The sequence below is a fragment of the Notolepis coatsorum genome, assembly GCF_963971535.1.
Source record: "Notolepis coatsorum genome assembly, chromosome: 9".
NCBI lineage: Eukaryota > Metazoa > Chordata > Actinopteri > Aulopiformes > Paralepididae > Notolepis > Notolepis coatsorum.
Genome location: NC_140173.1, coordinates 138,287,420 through 138,304,676, shown reverse-complemented (window position 1 = coordinate 138,304,676; position 17,257 = coordinate 138,287,420). Strand labels below are relative to the sequence as shown.

General features: G+C 41.1%; 1 protein-coding gene across 5 annotated transcripts in view; it reads left to right on the top strand.

The window, feature by feature from the left end:
• The first annotated feature begins 3,770 nt into the window (after positions 1 to 3,770).
• The window catches only part of golga4 (golgin A4), a 120,113-nt gene continuing 106,626 nt past the window's right edge, over positions 3,771 to 17,257 (top strand). For 3 of the 5 annotated variants that reach the window (XM_084321092.1, XM_084321090.1, XM_084321089.1), the window contains exon 1: positions 3,771 to 3,982. In XM_084321092.1, coding sequence (XP_084177218.1) covers positions 3,902 to 3,982 — 81 coding nt within the window. In that variant the 5' untranslated portion in view covers positions 3,771 to 3,901. Of the gene's footprint in view, positions 3,983 to 9,423; positions 9,468 to 17,257 lie in introns of those variants that run through there. The other 2 variants (XM_084321093.1, XM_084321091.1) reach the window with 2 other exon arrangements.

Here is a 17,257-nt window from a genome sequence, read left to right as displayed (position 1 = left end):
GGTATCGGGTTATAGTAGCAGCGTGACGGTATAATTAGCATGCTGCTAACGGCTATATCGACTCCAGTGCACCCCAAGCGCGAGGCGCTGAAGAAGACCGGTGGTATAGTCAACCACGTTGCGCCACAGTATAACCGTGTAGCAGGTGGGCTGTTTGGGACCCAGAGTGTAGCTTCAGTGTGAGTGAGGGCAAGTTTATGGATGCGCGTCGACTCTGCACCGGCTGTCTACAACCGTTCTGCACCGGCTGTCTTCAGGCCAACACGGGAGGTCGTCCCGACCGGCAGAGGTCGCCAACACCCAGCACACGCTCTCAGCTCACTACTGCCCCTCTGCTCCAGCCCCGCTTGCTAGCACACGCGACGAGAGCGTTCGACGCCATCTTGCCACCCGGACGGTGGTGGTGTGGCGCGGCCGCCATTTTGGTTGAGTACAATCGAGCATCAATGCTCCGGATCTATTACACAGTACACAGTGTGGTGCAGCCTGCGGGTGAAGCTAATGGTTGCTAACTACAGTTCATAAGGGGTACCCCAAACATTACATGCCGGCATTAGCATAGGACTTTTGTTTGGTAAAGTGGGCCCACATTTTTGGTTTCCTTTAAGTGTGATAACGTGTTTGTTCTTTAATAATATTTTCCCATCTAATTAACCCTTCCCCTGTGGGGAGGTTACAGACCTGGTGCATCATAAGTAAAGCCTAGAGAGGTATTATTCTTGCCGTATAATTAAAGCCTGTCCGAGGTATTATACAGGGTGCTGACCCAGATGTGGGTGATGAGTCAAACATATTGAAGTATATTATCCCTGATACCAACCCAGAGGTGGGTGTATAATATACGTGTTTATGAGGTATTGAGTTACAAACGGAACTGTAGTGGGACTTCAGTCTATTTGACCACTCTTATTAAATCATTGTAACTGACCAGTATAATTAGCATTAAAGAATTAGATGGGAGTTCTGTGTGCGTGTCCATTCATGAGCCGTTTAACAACTATTTTGGTGTGGGTAACGTTAATACAATTAACCCCTTCCTATTCCACCTTTCCCTTTTTATTGTAAGGTTTCTAGTGTCACTGAGGGAGGGTACTGTTTGCGGGGGGAACCAAGTTATTTATTTACAATTCAGTCACTAGGTGTGGGAGGGTTACAGGAGTAATTGGGGGAAGTGGGAGCGTGTTGGGGAGTACTGCTGACCGCCCTGCTGCAGGGGAGGAAGACCAGAGTACCAGACCAGGTTGGTAAATCCCGGGCCCCATCCACTCACACTGCCAGCCTCCAGTTGAAGCTCCAGACTCAAAGACGGAGGTGCAGTCAGACAGAGCTCTACTGTGTCTCGCTACCCAGTGATTGTGCCCACCCGTTCCCACGAAGCAGGGATAATCCACCCTGCTACATAATCAACAAAGCCTTGGTCAACTAAGACCAAACTGACCAATTAATCGATTATGAGGAGGCATCCCTGATTTCATTCTACATGACTTTCACAGTTGATGCATGTTTTCTGTGTGCCTTGGACCACTGGCCACATTTAGCTTATTCTAGGTAATGTCCTGTCCACTAGGTGGAGACAACACACCACAACTTGCTAGTCAGACATACTCTGATGCAGCCATACACGGAAAATTGGCTGAAAATCACAAGTAAGACTATTTCATAATGTTACTGTTTATTAAAGGGGAACTATGCATTTTTCAGAATTCATAGACCAGGCCTATGGTATAAGACAGTCCAAAAATGTCAGTGGACATAAACAACTCTCAAATCCGCAAACTAGAGCGCTAAAACTCAAATTAACAACAGCCTTGAGATAGAGAGAGAGACAGGGGCGTCACAAACACACACACACACACACACACACACTTGGTGAACCAGCTTCTGGCTCTGACTGTGGATGAAATGCAAGGCCTGGGACAATAAACATTATGACTATAATTAAGGGCCATAACGTATAGGGTATTGCTATAGTATGTAATATCTGCATTGTCAACAGGGGTGTAAAAAGTACCCAGATATTATACTTAAGTGAAAGTATGGGTACCGTCTCAAAATCTGACTCAAGTAAAAGTCAAAGTATCTGGCTAAAAACACACTTGAGTAAAAGTAAAAAAGTCCTACTTTTAAATTTACTTAAGTACTAAAAAGTAAAAGTATTTTTTTTAAAGGGATAGACCAGGGGTCTAACTCATTCCATCATGGGCCAAGTTTACATTTTAACTACACATTGCACCAGGTGAGTTAGTTGAAAAGGTGAGCCAATTAGTGAAATCATCAGCTGGTGTTTAGGCAAGGCTGGAATGAAACCAAGCATACACTCTGCCCACAATGGAATGTGTTCTGCGATAGACAATGCTGAAATGAAAGAAAGGAGGACACTTTTTTTTGGATACAAATTATTTAATGCACTTCTCCATTGAAGGTAAACTAACATGGGCGGCCTTCACATCACAGCATGAATAATATCACAATATTAAAAACAGAATGGATTATCCTGAATAATATCACAATATTAAAGGCAGAATACTGGAGTACCCTGAATAATATCACAATATTAAAAGCAGAATACTGGAGTACCCTGAGTAATATCACAATATTAAATACAGAATACTGGAGTACCCTGAATAATATCACAATATTAACCACAGCATAATGCGGATCTGACTGTCTATTCTTCTGATAGCAGGTGTTTAATCAAAGATCCCCGCTTTCTGGTGTTGCACAAGGACCAATCAGCATGGGTATGGGCGGGTTCATTTTCCATTGATGGGGATTTGATTGGCTGTTTACCTGCGGTCGTTAACGTTAGTTCGGCCAGATAGCGACCTCTAGACAAAAGAGCCCTGTTTGCTATTGCGCTTTGTTTACTTTTTTTGTTTTGGTCTGAGGCTTGGGTTGGAATTTAGTAACTTATTACTGTCAATTTTACCTGCAGTAGCAACCCCTCCCCTTTATTGAAATCAAATCCACACACCAGACAAAAACGAAAACTGTAAAATTGCAGTACCATGTTGTCATCTTTTGCTGTTTGACGAGATTACAGTTTCTACCTTTAAATTACATGGTTTGTCTTCTTCCCATTCATAGAAACAAAGCTGGTGTTTTGAAACATTATGAAACATTATGAAACTCTTGTTATTCTATGACAGAATGTATTATAGGCAAAATGACACTGTAACCCATCAATATTACAATTCTTACAGATGCTTTGAACCCCCTCCTAATGTACAGTCTCCTCCCCAACGTATGTATATATTCTCTCCCCACCGTATTTCTCTCCCACCCACCCACCCCCTCCTAATGTACAGTCTCCTCCCCATCATATGTATATACTCTGTCAGGATCTATGGGTAACAGTACTGTATATTTGCATATCATATATGTCACAAATGTAACAGTACTATAACATAACTATATACCTGTATGTATGTCCCTATGCCATAAATGTCATGATGTCATGTATGTTGTGTATGTCATAAATGTCACTATGAATTGAAAATGGGGGACCCTGATTGATTGATTGATTGATTGATTGATTGATTGATGTAAACAAGACAAACTGCATCAAGTGTGTGTATTGAGCCGTACTGTATTGTACCCATTCTGCAATCTGTTAAATAAAATTGTCATTCATTCATTCATTCATTCATAGAAGTGTGGCGCTGTAGTAGTGTGAATACACGGATAGGCCCTTTAAACGGTGCTATTACAGCTTTTCCTCCACGTCGGCTGCACATGCGCAGTGGCACCACTCACCTGCTGGAGGAAGCCAATACGGAAGAAGACTGGAGGATGCGACTAGGCCGGTTAACATAAAAACGAAACACATTTCCGCTGGGAAAGTAGTTATATATTATCCGGGTCGTATTAAATAATAGCTACTTCGGCGTGGGAAAAAAACATGTTTAAAAAACTCAAGCAAAAGATAAACGAGGAGCAGTCGCCGCAGAGGAATGCGCAGTCACCAGTCCTCCAGGCCCAGGTTGGTTATGTTATGAAGAAGCATCAGCTGTTGTGCTATAGAGCTAACGCCAGCTAGCAGAGTGTTAGCCCAGGGGGAAACCCCCCCTACTTTAATTAAAATGTAACATAAACCATCTAGTGTTGTAGTGTTATTTGGTTTGTCTAGTTCCGTTACGTGGTTAAGTATAAACGCCAGCCTTTTAAACGGGGAGGCTGGCTGTCTGTCGGCAACAAGCTAACGTTAGCTTCCTGGCTAGTAGTAGTGTAGTGTATAGCTACAACATCAGACTTCTAAAGTACCACAACTTCACAAAAACGACACCTCAGGGAGTCTGTTTAGCAACTCAGAGAGCCGCGTATTATAAACAAAAACGCATGGTGGGCAACTGGCGTTTGTTTGTTTGTTAAAGCATTTCTGTAACGTTAGTTACAGTTGAATGTCACCATAGAACCCCACAGACTCACGAAGGCTGTATCACTATTTTGATCCAGCTTAATGCCTTGATGAATGAATGAATGAAAACGTTATTTAACACATTGCAGAATGGGTACAATACAGTACGGCTCAATACACACACTTGTTAAGGGGATGCAGACCAGAGAAAGACTTTCGTCTTGTTTACATCAGGGTCCCCCATTTTCAAGTGGGGAGAGAATATTATATACATACGGTTGATTGATTGATTGAAAACTTTATTAACAGATTGCAGAATGGGTACAATACAGTACAGCTCAATACACACAATTGTTAAGGGGATGCAGACCAGAGAAAGACTTTCGTCTTGTTTACATCAGGGTCCCCCATTTTCAATTCATCAGGACATATATGACATACATGACATACAGATAGTCAGTACTGCTACATCTATACATTTATGACATACCAGATTTGCAAATACAGTACTGTTTGTGATACAGAAGGAGTCAAGAAAAGGGAGTATATACATTTGACGTAGAAACTGTACATTGGAGGAGGTTGGGTGGGGGGGGGTTGGGTACACTGGGATATTGACAACCATACTGGGTAATTTACATTGGAGGTGGTTGGGGGGGGGGGGGGGGCACACTGTATAAACAAGCAAAACTGTACATTGAGGGGGGGGGAGACTCTGTACAAACAAACAAAATTGTACATTGGACTATTGATAAAACCATACTAGGTAAATGACTGTACATTGGAGGGGGTTGGGTTAGGATATTTACAGGGGCCAGTGTTGAATTGCAGTCTCCCGTAGGTGTCTCTTGAGAGAGGTTTTGAAAGTGGGTAGTGATCCACATTCCTTTACAGCTTTGGGTAGGGCGTTCCACATTGATGTGGCATAATTGCGAAACGTGTTTAGTCCCTTATTTGAGCCGAATCTGGGTTTAACATGATTTGTGGAGGAGACTGTACATGACTGTGATCCAGGGTTCGAAATTAACGGGGGCTCGGGGCAAAATGCCCTTGAAAATGGACAAAATGCCCCCGAATATCAGTTAAGGGGGGCAGAAAATGCCCCCGACAGTTTACTAATTATATATATAATTATATATATGATCTACAGTGCGAGCATTTCCCTTGTATTTGGCCCTAATAATATGTGTGTGTGCGCCACCCGGAAAAATCATTTACTCGAGACGAGTGACGATTACAAAACAGCTCCGCTGTTATAATAGTCCCACATTACACAAGGCGCATAAACGTCCAATCACAGTAGCGCCCGAAAACAAAGTCACGGTACCGGCTTAGGCAAGTTATACATTCAGAATCAGACAACGCAAAAAAATCAGCCAGCCATGAAGCCCATTCATTTTTATTTTGAGCAAAAGAGAGACGAGGAGAAAGAGAGGAATCCGGCTGACATGGCTTTTGAAGTGATATTCGCACGTGTTTTTGCGGGTCCAGTCCCCACGGTATGTTGACAGAATTCGCAAAACACCTTATCGACTGAAGCATAAAAGTCATTAGGATACTGCTCTGCTCTGAATTTAGGGCTTAGTGGGGAATTTCTTCCGACGTTAACGTTAACGACGCACCGAAGCAGCTAGACCATTTCTCCGTGTTGTGTGTAACACGCAGCGGTCCCCGCCTCCTCCCTCCTTGCAACAAACGTTCCACCCAAAAACGGAATTTCTATTTCATAATGAATTAAATAATTGTATAAAGAATTTTCAATGTTCTGTCATCTAATAATATATTCCATTACCTTTCCTATCTGTATCAAAGTCAAAATGTTGGTATCATAACAACACTACAACATACAAAAGCAGCTTGACAACCGATATCCTTTGCGTTTGATTGATTGAAAACTTTATTAACAGATTGCAGAATGGGTACAATACAGTACAGCTCAATACACACAAGTTAAGGGGATGCAGACCAGAGAAAGACTTTCGTCTTGTTTACATCAGGGTCCCCCATTTTCAATTCATAGTGTGCACACGCACAGTATAATAATGCATGAGATAAATAGTTAATAAACTCTGTGTTACTTGAACAATTTTCACTGTGCTCCTAAATTTCTTTGTGTGCTCCTAAATTTTTATTTAGATTTTATTTATTAACATTTTATTTAGGAGCACATGTGCTCCTTGGGAAAAAGGTTAGCGTAGAGCCCTATATATGGAGACATTAACATTACATTATCAAACATAGGGACGAAGACTGTAAAAAAAAGTGTCAACAATGTTTTATAATCCTTATGTTAATTTTCATCATAAAAATTCAGTGCCCCCGAAATACAAAAAAAAGCCCCCAAAAATCAATTAAGGGGGGCAAAAAAAGCCCTTGAAAAAAAATGTTAATTTCTAACCCTGCTGTGATCACACCAAGGGGATAGGCGTGCTTGTTTGTTGCTCATGGTGCTGCAGCTCTTCTGTCTTTGTAGTTTGTACTGTGTACTATATTTTACACCAGGGCCCCGTTCCCCGTACCTGGATAACTGAGTTAGCCGGATAACTTTCGGTCAAGTCTGACTTAAGCCGGACTTTCCCATTCCCCGAAGCTGGATTGTCTAAATCACCATGACAACAGATCAAAAAGTTTGAGCCTGGTCGAGAGCAGGGTTAAGTTCAAGTTAGCCGGATGAACCATAGCCACGCCCCCGCAAAGAAGTGACAGCTCGTTTCCTGAAATTATTCTCACAGTCTAGGATTGCATTATACCATTCTGAATTACGTTTTTGTGCTCCATTCTTCCAGAGGGGGCTTTTGAAATGTAAAATAGACCCAAAATGCTGATACTAAATTCACTTTGTCCTAAATAATGCACGTTATATATACCGTGGCGCTCGCTAGGTGCGATGTACACATTATGTGGTTATTTTAACAACGCGCAGCATTGCAAATGTGAATCCCGCGGGGATATCCTTAATGATTGAAACCTATCGCTCGTTTGGCTCTGATTCCTTTCATATTCTCCGCTGTGGATGAGGAGCGAGGAAGGAGAGGAGCGCCTGGATTTTGTTTCATTCAAGCATAAAATTGAAGTGTCTATGCGTGGATTGTGGATTTTGTGTGATATTGTAACTGGGATTAAAATGTCTGATGAGATGCGCTGTTTGACGGATTTGAGAAATTGAATGAGCCGTTGACGTCACATTAATGAATGAGAATAAAGAGATAAAACTTCATTCAAAATAAAGAATATTCTAAACACGGGTCTCTCGTTCATTAATGTATAAACAATGAATTTATCCCATCTGGCACAGTGGCGCAGCGGTAGTGCTCAATCCTGGCAACCGGGCGACCGGTGTTCGAAACCCTGTGTTTCCAATATAATTTTTTGGAATATAATATTAATGATTATACGCAGAAGTAGCCTAGTTTTAAGTTAAAATATTATAAATCTACATGCATTGAGGATGTCATTCTTTATATAGCTCTCAACGTGCACCAAATTGAATTATTCCTACATTGCAAAAAGAAGGAAAAGACTAGGATTCGAACCACGGTCGTCTGCGTGAAAGTCAAAAGGACAAACCATCACACCGCAGTACAGATAAATAAAAAATCCACCATACATCAATCAATGGATAAGAGAGCCGTATCCTTATTCTGAAACAGTTTAACTAATTATTTTCGCTAGCAAGATCTCATTTGATTATTCAATGCATAAACCTACTGCCAGCAGGAACGTTTAAAGAAATATAATCTGATTGATTGGGGTAATGAGGGATTTAAAATTAGCCTATAGATTATGCATTTAACTTGTCGGCAAGGCTATTGAGCCGCCTGCAATCTGTAAAACAATCAATCAATCAATGCCGTTAGAAGATCAGGATTTCTGCGATCTACACCTGCTGTCTTTTCAACTGAAGCGGCCGCGCGCACTTATCCAGAGTCTCAAGTCTGGCTCGAGTTAACAAGACTGAATCAGCGTTCCAGGAACAGGAAAATCCCGGCTTCAAACATCGGGTTAACTGAATCTGGATAATGGGACTCTTGATCGACTTAGTTGAACCAGGTACGGGGAATAGGGCCCAGGGGTTGGCACGTTTGATTGTTGTGTGTCATATTCATGAAAACATGCTTTGATTGTCCGTCTCTGGAGCATGCGTTGTGTAGTTAATTGAACCATGCATTTAATAATATTATTGCAAAATTGATTGATTGATTGAAAACAGATTGCAGAATGGGTACAATACAGTACAGCTCAATACACACAATTGTTAAGGGGATGCAGACCAGAGAAAGACTTTCGTCTTGTTTACATCAGGGTCCCCCATTTTCAATAATGACATACATGACATACAGATAGACAGTACTGCTACATAGATACATTTATGACATACCAGATTTGCAAATACAGTACTGTTTGTGATACAAAAAGATAAGATAATATATTTTTCTACCAGATGTCGGAGGTCCTTTTATTCAGAGGTTTCCAAAGTCCCAAGTTGTGTTGAATCCAACATTATGGGCCAGATGTGTTTGAGAAATGTGACTAGCTGATTTGACACACAGTTAGCTAATATTGACAGACCTGCTGCAGTGGCTTGTGTTACAGTTACAGGGTGGCACCTATTGTCTTCCAAAAAGCCTGTCTGTGTCAAGCTGCAAAGGAGGAGGAGTGTGGTGCAAGGACAACTAATTGCTGTTAAAGTGGTGTGACCATAATATTATATTAAATTAGGCCCTAATTGCATCAAAAGTCCCCCAATACTTGATAAAAACCTTCTATTTTCTCGTGTTTTTAGCATGGAACGGTAGAACAGATATTCAGCTCCAGCCTTACGAGATGTGGTAATTCATACATGGAGCTTCATGTTAGTTCAGGCAGGACATGGTAGTCAAGCGTGTCAGTTAGTCACCTGATCACTGCTGTATTCCAATCATAACCAGCAGACACGACTACAACTCCTGATGACAGGAGGTCCGTATCCACTTCCAGTCATTGTGTAAGCTAGCTAGCATGCTGCAGGTCTCTGTCTCTCTCTGTATTGCACACGCATAGATGAGAAAGGTACCGATCTTCTTCTTGTCTCACTCTGTGGAAGATGGCAAATAAGTTAATTTCCCAAAAGGTTGGTGTGTTCCTTTTAATGTTGGCACTTGCTTGCTTGAATGGGTTGAATAGGCAATAGTCTTCACAATGAATGAATGAGCTGTTTCAGCTTTGATCTGCGCCGTTTCCTCGATTCAGGATCAAACATATTTAGACTATGCAACGTTTCCAGTTGTCTATTCCAGTCAGGGAGGCACGGAACATTATTACAGGCTGTAGTTAGACATTATTACAGGCTGTAGTTGGACATTATTACAGGCTGTAGTTGGACATTATTACAGGTTGTTAGACATTATTACAGGCTGTAGTTGGACATTATTACAGGCTGTAGTTGGACATTATTACAGGCTGTAGTTGGACATTATTACAGGCTGTAGACATTATTACAGGCTGTAGTTAGACATTATTACAGGCTGTAGTTAGACATTATTACAGGCTGAGTTAGACATGCCTGATATGCTCAACTAATAGAAAGATAAGCAATACCAGTGCAAGATGTAAAAATATAATTAGTCTTAACACATCCAGTGCCATTCAGCAGAGGGCGCTGTCTGTGGGCCTTTATATTCGTGCCAACGCTCTGTTCAATGAGATAAATGCCGGTGTTTTGCAGTGCTAAACCTATATTAAATATTATAGCTATGGATCTAATAACGCCGTCGATTGTCAGTGAGTTTCTTCTGGTCAACATGCAAAAAACAGATTTTTTTTTCATCAATACATTTCTGTTTTATACCGTGGTGAATACGAGCATAGTTCCAGAGCGATTATGTGTAATCCCAGGAAACGCAGCCAAAACGGCGTTTATCTGAATTTCATTATAAATTGTTTAATTTCTCTGCTGATTATTGAATCGATCTGAAATCAACGCTAGATTATCGGTATTATGTTTCATCATGCATCCACGAAAGGGTGTGACGTGTGTGTGTGTGTGGGGGGGGATTCTATGTTTCGATCGCCACCAACGGCATATGCTACACAGTACAGTACATTACAGACACACGCTGCAATCGCGGCAAAAAAATCATCGGATCAACGCAAGACTGGTAACATATAGTCCTTACCTTATCTCTGATGTACTGCAAAAAGAATAATCCAATTATCTGATCGCCATTCCAAATATTCATCACGATCGCTTGTCCAACGTTATCCAGCATTGCAGATGATCTGGCGGGCGGGGACCCTCGTCGAGGCAACTGTGGTGACCGCTTGTCTTGCCCGAGTGTTCAGACCCCCCACGCTACAGCTCGGCCAAGAAAACAAACCACATCATTTCAAATGGAGTGCAATAGCGGCCGCAAGGCGTTAGGCGGCGGTATTGACCGTTTGCGATCTCAGTTGGACATTGACACAATTTAAAAAAATGTGGCTCTGTACACCACCACAATGGACTTGAAATTAAACAATATGTGCTTTAAGTGAAGACTTTCACTTTTAATTTGAGTGTATTTTCATCCAAATCAGGTGAACAGTGTAGGAATTACAACAGTTTCTTCCCTTCTTAACACTTTCAGTGCCGGCCATTAACATGGTAAAGCATGGTTAAATGCCAGCACCCACTTCAATGATAGCGTTGTGAATGCATAATCTCTGTCTTAAATTATGTGTCTAATCTGCCTGTCGCTTATCAATGACTTGGTTGCAGTCAACATTGTCGAAACGGATTGTTTTTTAATCGGTTCATTTCCGTTTTATAGCATTTTGAAAAGCCCTCGTTTTCAAGGAAAATATAAAGATTCTGTGATAAAAGGCATTTACTGGAATATTCTGGCATACACAAACACGTTGTCATTTTTCGGCCTATTTATGAATAGTTTTCAAATAAACGCTAGATTATCGATAGTATATATGTGTACTTATGCACGCTATAGAGGCGGGCTGAAATATCGATTCTCTCATTTCCTGATCGCGCACACACAGACACACACAGAAAGAAGCATTTTGTATAAAAGTATTCTGTACTTCTGTATGACAACTATTAAGAAACTTGAAACACACACACACACACGCATAGGGCAAATGCTTATATCTCTGTGAAAATAGCTGATTATCCTAAGACTGGTAAAATAAATAACTTACCTGAGATCAGATGTTATCCAAAAATATTATTCCAATTCCTGATCGCCATTCCAAATATCGATCACGCTTATTGATTAGTGTTGGGTACTGTAAATACATAATCCACGCGTTTTCCGGGCCGGCGAGCACAATGGATTCTTCAGTTGGCTTGAGGGAAAAGTAAAATGAGGAAACTGGCCACCCCCCCCCTTCGTCAGTGTAAAGTAATGGGGTGCAGTTACACAGGGAGAGGCGATAGGGGGCGGTATCTTCCCAATTGAGCTCAGAGAGAGTCTGCAACACTAGCGTGAGGCTCGATTGATGAAATATGAATTCAAATCGCCAATATAAAAAAAACGACAAACAAACGCTATATAGCGTCGGGGGCACTCAAAGGTCGGCATGAACTAACGACAAAACACGTCCATGGCACTCAAAGTGTTAACACACTCCCGGCCAACCACGGACATGCCCGTGTTTCGGTGCCATGCTTAAAGGGCCAACCACGGACATATCCGTGGCTAGGTTGTTTTGGCTTTTATTCCATTTTAATAACCTACTCAATGTCACAGTGCGGCACTGCAGAATTACCCTACTCTTGGAATTTGGAAAAGTGCATTACCTGCCAGATCCTCGTAGGGGCGCTGTCTCGATAATGCAGTGTTCCCTGTGGCAGAACGGTGTCTTTTTTTTTTTTTTTTTTTATCTTGAATGGAGTTTCCTGTTAGCCTGAATCAGGGTTAGAAATAAAAAAAAAAAATTCAAGGGCTTTTTTTGCCCCCCTTAATTGATTTTCGGGGGCTTTTTTTTGTATTTCGGGGGCACTGAATTTTTATGATAAACTGTAGGGGTGGGACGGTTCACAAAATGGACGGTTCGGTTCGTATCACGGTTTTGGGGTCACGGTTTTCAGTTCGGTTCGATATACGTACATTTTTATCAAAAAAAATGTAACACTCAAATCTAAACATGCTTCTCATTTATTAAAAAAAAAATAAAAAAGTTTACAGTGTTACAGTGTTTACAGCCTTAAATAATGTTTGGCACACAAAGACCGAACTGACTGAAAAATATAGGCTACATTTGTAGTATTAACTTAGTGCAAACAAACAATATGCTCAGCCAGCACTAGACTTTCCTTTCTTTAATATAAACACAAAAAAACAATGTCAACCATGTTTAAATTCCCTGATTGTCAGTTCTTAATGGAAAGATTCGTGTTCTGCTTGAAATTATTATGTATCTGTCTACATTTATTTAGACTAACATTATTTAAATATTGAGTGCAACTGTGGTGGATTACGTAATTCGGTGAGTTGGAACTATCTATGGGTTGGCGCCGGGTCCCCACGGACATTTTAGTGTCACGCACCTTCAGCTCAGGCAATGTTATTATCAGCTCCGCAGCTCCGGTAGCTCCGGTAACGTTAGGAGGTGATGGCATGCAGTGGGAAAGCGGCAATAGTCCCAGTTGGAGTTAGTAAAACACAGTTGTATGTTAGCCTTCTTGGATGTTGAATAAACGCCTATCATTGGCTTTAAACACCCCGCCTCTCAGACTCCCATTTCCTCCTCTGCTAGCTAGTAGCTACGGTAACATTTCGTTGACTGTATTACCTCGCGGGCTGATTCTATAGTTAAAACGTGCGTTGTGTTGTACAAACTGCTAACGTTATGGCAAGATGTGTGTATGCCTATGTAATGTTAATGGCTATGTTTTTAAAGTCGTAATGAAGATTGATTTAGATTGTGCTTGCCATTTGTACACAAACTGACTAGCACCTGGCTCAGCTGCAGTGCTGCTGCTGCTGCAGCAGCCAGTGCTCACCTCCGCCAAATGATTTTTTTTTATTTGCGCGTCATCTGAACCGTACGATACACAGACGCGCCATTAGCGGATAAATATATATATATAATTAGTAAACTGTCGGGGGCATTTTGTGCCCCCCTTAACTGATTTTCGAGGGCATTTTGTCCATTTTCAAGGGCATTATGCCCCAAGCCCCCGTTAATTTCGAACCCTGGCCTGAATCTATGCGTGTAGCATGTAGTATGGAATACGTTTTGGGACGCGGAATTCAGTATGCAGTAAAGGAATATATCATCAGCCAATGGACATATCGATCTACCAGATGGCGATCGATAACTGGGAAATCCTTTTTGCAGTCCAACCGGCCCACGGTAAGCGCTTTTTCATGTAAATTACATGCTGATCAGGCCTTGCTATCATACCCAACCAGGCGATCAGCGAATGTGGCTACTGAGGCTAACGGCGTTATTGGTAATAAATAATCAGAAACGACGTCCCCCGCCCCCCCCCCCCCCTTTCATGCATTCATGGTGGACCATGATACCGACAATATGCATTTAGATTTTTAGCTCTAGCTTCTGTAGGGCCGAAACGTTATTAGCTATTAGCCCTGTATCTCGTTTTGCAGGAAATATACCAGACCAATCCCATATAACGTTCATATTCAAGACGCTATCAAATGGGAACGTATTGATGAGAAAAAATAATTCTTTAAGCCATTTTGAAGGGATGGTTTATAGTGTTAATTGACAATGAGAATGGACAGATAGCAATAATATAAAGTATAGATTTAGCTCTACAAACAGCCTCACGCACAATGAAACCTTATTATGATATGCTGGCCTTATAGAGTGGGTCCGTCTAATACCCGTGGCCGCCAATGTGTTAAGGGACCAAAAGTAATTTCACAAACTAACAATCCATAAATAAAATCAGGGCTGTACGCTGCGATGATCTCATCGCAAATTGCCCCTTTAATTGGCCGTTGCGATTGGTAAATAATATTTGGGGGCGGGCTTGCGAGTAGGGATTTCAAGCCTTGCATTCGCATTTCACTCCTAAATGATCCAAGGCGTGTGATGACGCTGAGCACTCAGGTATGATCAGCGGGGAAAATCAACTGAGCACTCACTCTGACAGTGACTGGCTGACTGTCTGATTTAGCTATGAAGAAAAGTAAAGTTAGTATGAATGAATGAATGAAAACTTTATTTAACAGATTGCAGAATGGGTACAATACAGTACGGCTCAATACATACAATTGTTAAGGGGATGCAGACCTGAGAAAGACGTTTGTCTTGTTTCCATCAGGGTCCCCCATTTTCAATTCATATAGACATATATGACATACATGACATACAGATAGTCAGTACTGCTACATCTATACATTTATGACATACCAGATTTGCAAATACAGTACTGTTTGTGATACAGAAGGAGTCAAGAAAAGCGGGAAAAGTAGTAGGGATGGGAATCGATGGTTCCTAACTGGGTTTTGGCCATATGCTCCCGAAATTCTCCCGCTGTTTGGCTGCTTCTATGTGCAGTGAAAACTACTCGAAATGCTTTATAACCTAGTCATTGATTTAGTTCAGGGTTAGCCGCGGAGCTAACGCTAGCTAACGTGAGCTAATCAAGCTCACAGAGAGAGATAAACAGCTGACGGCAGGTAGTACAGGTACAAATACAATAAAACAAGGGGTGGGGGCTGTTGTGTAAACCTTGTGTCGCGTCAATCTGGTCCACACGTTACTCGTTCATATCTCAGCCCGTGCTGAGATATGCCCATTCCGCGGTCTGTTAATAAAGTTTTCAATCAGACAGATGTATGGAAAGGCTTTTATTATAACATTCGTTGAGGTAAAATCATTATGCCTCATTTAGTCATCCTGCAGAGCACTGGTCTCCTACTCGTGGGCCGCGGGGAGCTAATGGTACTGTAGTAGCTTTGTCGTTGTCAACACACGGGGCATTCAGGAAGTCAAAAACGAATGCGCTTGCCGATTGGTGCTAAGAACAGGAGGGCGGGTGCAAGCGTTGTGACGTAATTGGCAGACTCTATTGTCAATCAAAATGATTCTATTTTCCGTCAGAATGAATGAATGAGAACTTTATTAACAGATTGCATAATGGGTACAATACAGTACAGGAGGATGAAGACCAGAGAAAGACTTTCGGCTTTTTTACATAAGGGTCCTCCATTTTCAATTCATCAAAACATTTAGAGACATACAAATATACAGTAGTTTCATAAAAATGCTAAAATGCTATTTATTGATTGATTGATTTAAAACTTTATTAACATATTGCAGAATGGGTACAGTACAGCTCAATACATACAATTGTTAAGGGGATGCAGACCAGAGAAAGACTTTTGTCTTGTTTACATCAGGGTCCCCCATTTTCAATTCATCATATTTCATATCTAAATCATATAATATCTCATTGCTAAATATATGCAATATATAATCTAATAATCCAATAATCTAAATCTAATATATAATATAAAAATGCTAAATGCATGGGTATTTTATTTTGTCTTTAATGTTAGCTTGCAAACTCATACTGTCTTGGTAAGCCTCATAATGAATTGTTTGGGGTAAAAAAGAAAAACATTGTGATGTGTATCCTGTATCGCCGAAAGGTCAGAAAATATCGTGATATCATATTTAGGCCATATCGCCCAGCCCTAGTTGGTTCATTATAAAAGATACAAACCTGACAACAAAAGCACTTAAATGTTAAATAAAAGGACCACAGTAATGAGGCAGGAGGAACATATTTTTTTGCACTATAATGGTAAAATTGTTATTTAAAAATTTGCCCCTAAAACATATTTTTTGCCCCTAAATTTCTAATTTAGGGGCAAGTGTGCCCCTAGTGAAAAAGCTTAGCGTACAGCCCTGAAAATGGTCACTTTAATATTTGGTTGCAAATCCTTTGCAGTCGATGACAGCCTGAAGTCTGGAACCCATAGACATCACCAGATGCTGGATTTCATCCCTGGTGATGCTCTGCCAGGCCTCTACTGTGACTGTCTTCAGTTCCTGCTTGTTCTTGGGACATTTTCTCTTCAGCATTTGGCTGAATATGAGCAGATAATATTGCCCGAAACAGAAACACTTCAGAATTCACCCTTCTGCTTTTACCAGCAGTCACATCATCAATAAATACAAGGGAACCAGTTCCATTGACAGTCATCATACATGCCCGGCCCACACCATAACACCACCATGCTTCACTGATAAGGTGGTATACTTTGGATCATGATCAGTTTCTTTTCTTCTCCATACTCTTCTCTTCCCATCATTCTTGTACAAGTTGATCTTTGTCTCATCTGTCCATAGGATGTTGTTCCAGAACTGTACAGTCTTCTTTAGATGTTTTTTGGCAAACTCTAATCTGGTCTTCCTGTTTTTGAGGCTCACCAATTGTTTACATCTTGTGGTGAACCCTCTGTATTCACTCAAGTCTTTTTTTGATTGTTGACTTTGACACAAATACCGTGATATAATCGAAGACTCCTGTTTAAGTAGGGCTGCAACGATTAGTCGACATAATCAACGACGTCGGATCATAAAAAATCGCAGACGGGGAATTTGAGAGTCGATGCGTTAAAAATGCGTATAAAAATAATCAGACGCAAACATTTTCATTTGTAACTGCAATGCACTACAGGAAGTGCTGGGGGCAGTATCGTTTCCATTGTCTGACTGCATTCTGTAGTAATGGCCCGGGTAAGAAGAAATAATGTGAACGGGGTGCCATGGTGACTTCGGAACATGGGTAAGTTTTAGATAGTTAGCCATAGTATTGTATTTTTTTACGTTAGCTTACATGTTGGAAAACAGAACGTCTCATGGATATGGATAATGCTTGCTAAGCGAACTCTATTGCTGCGGTATGTTGTATGTAACGTTAAACAGTGCCAAGCTTACAGC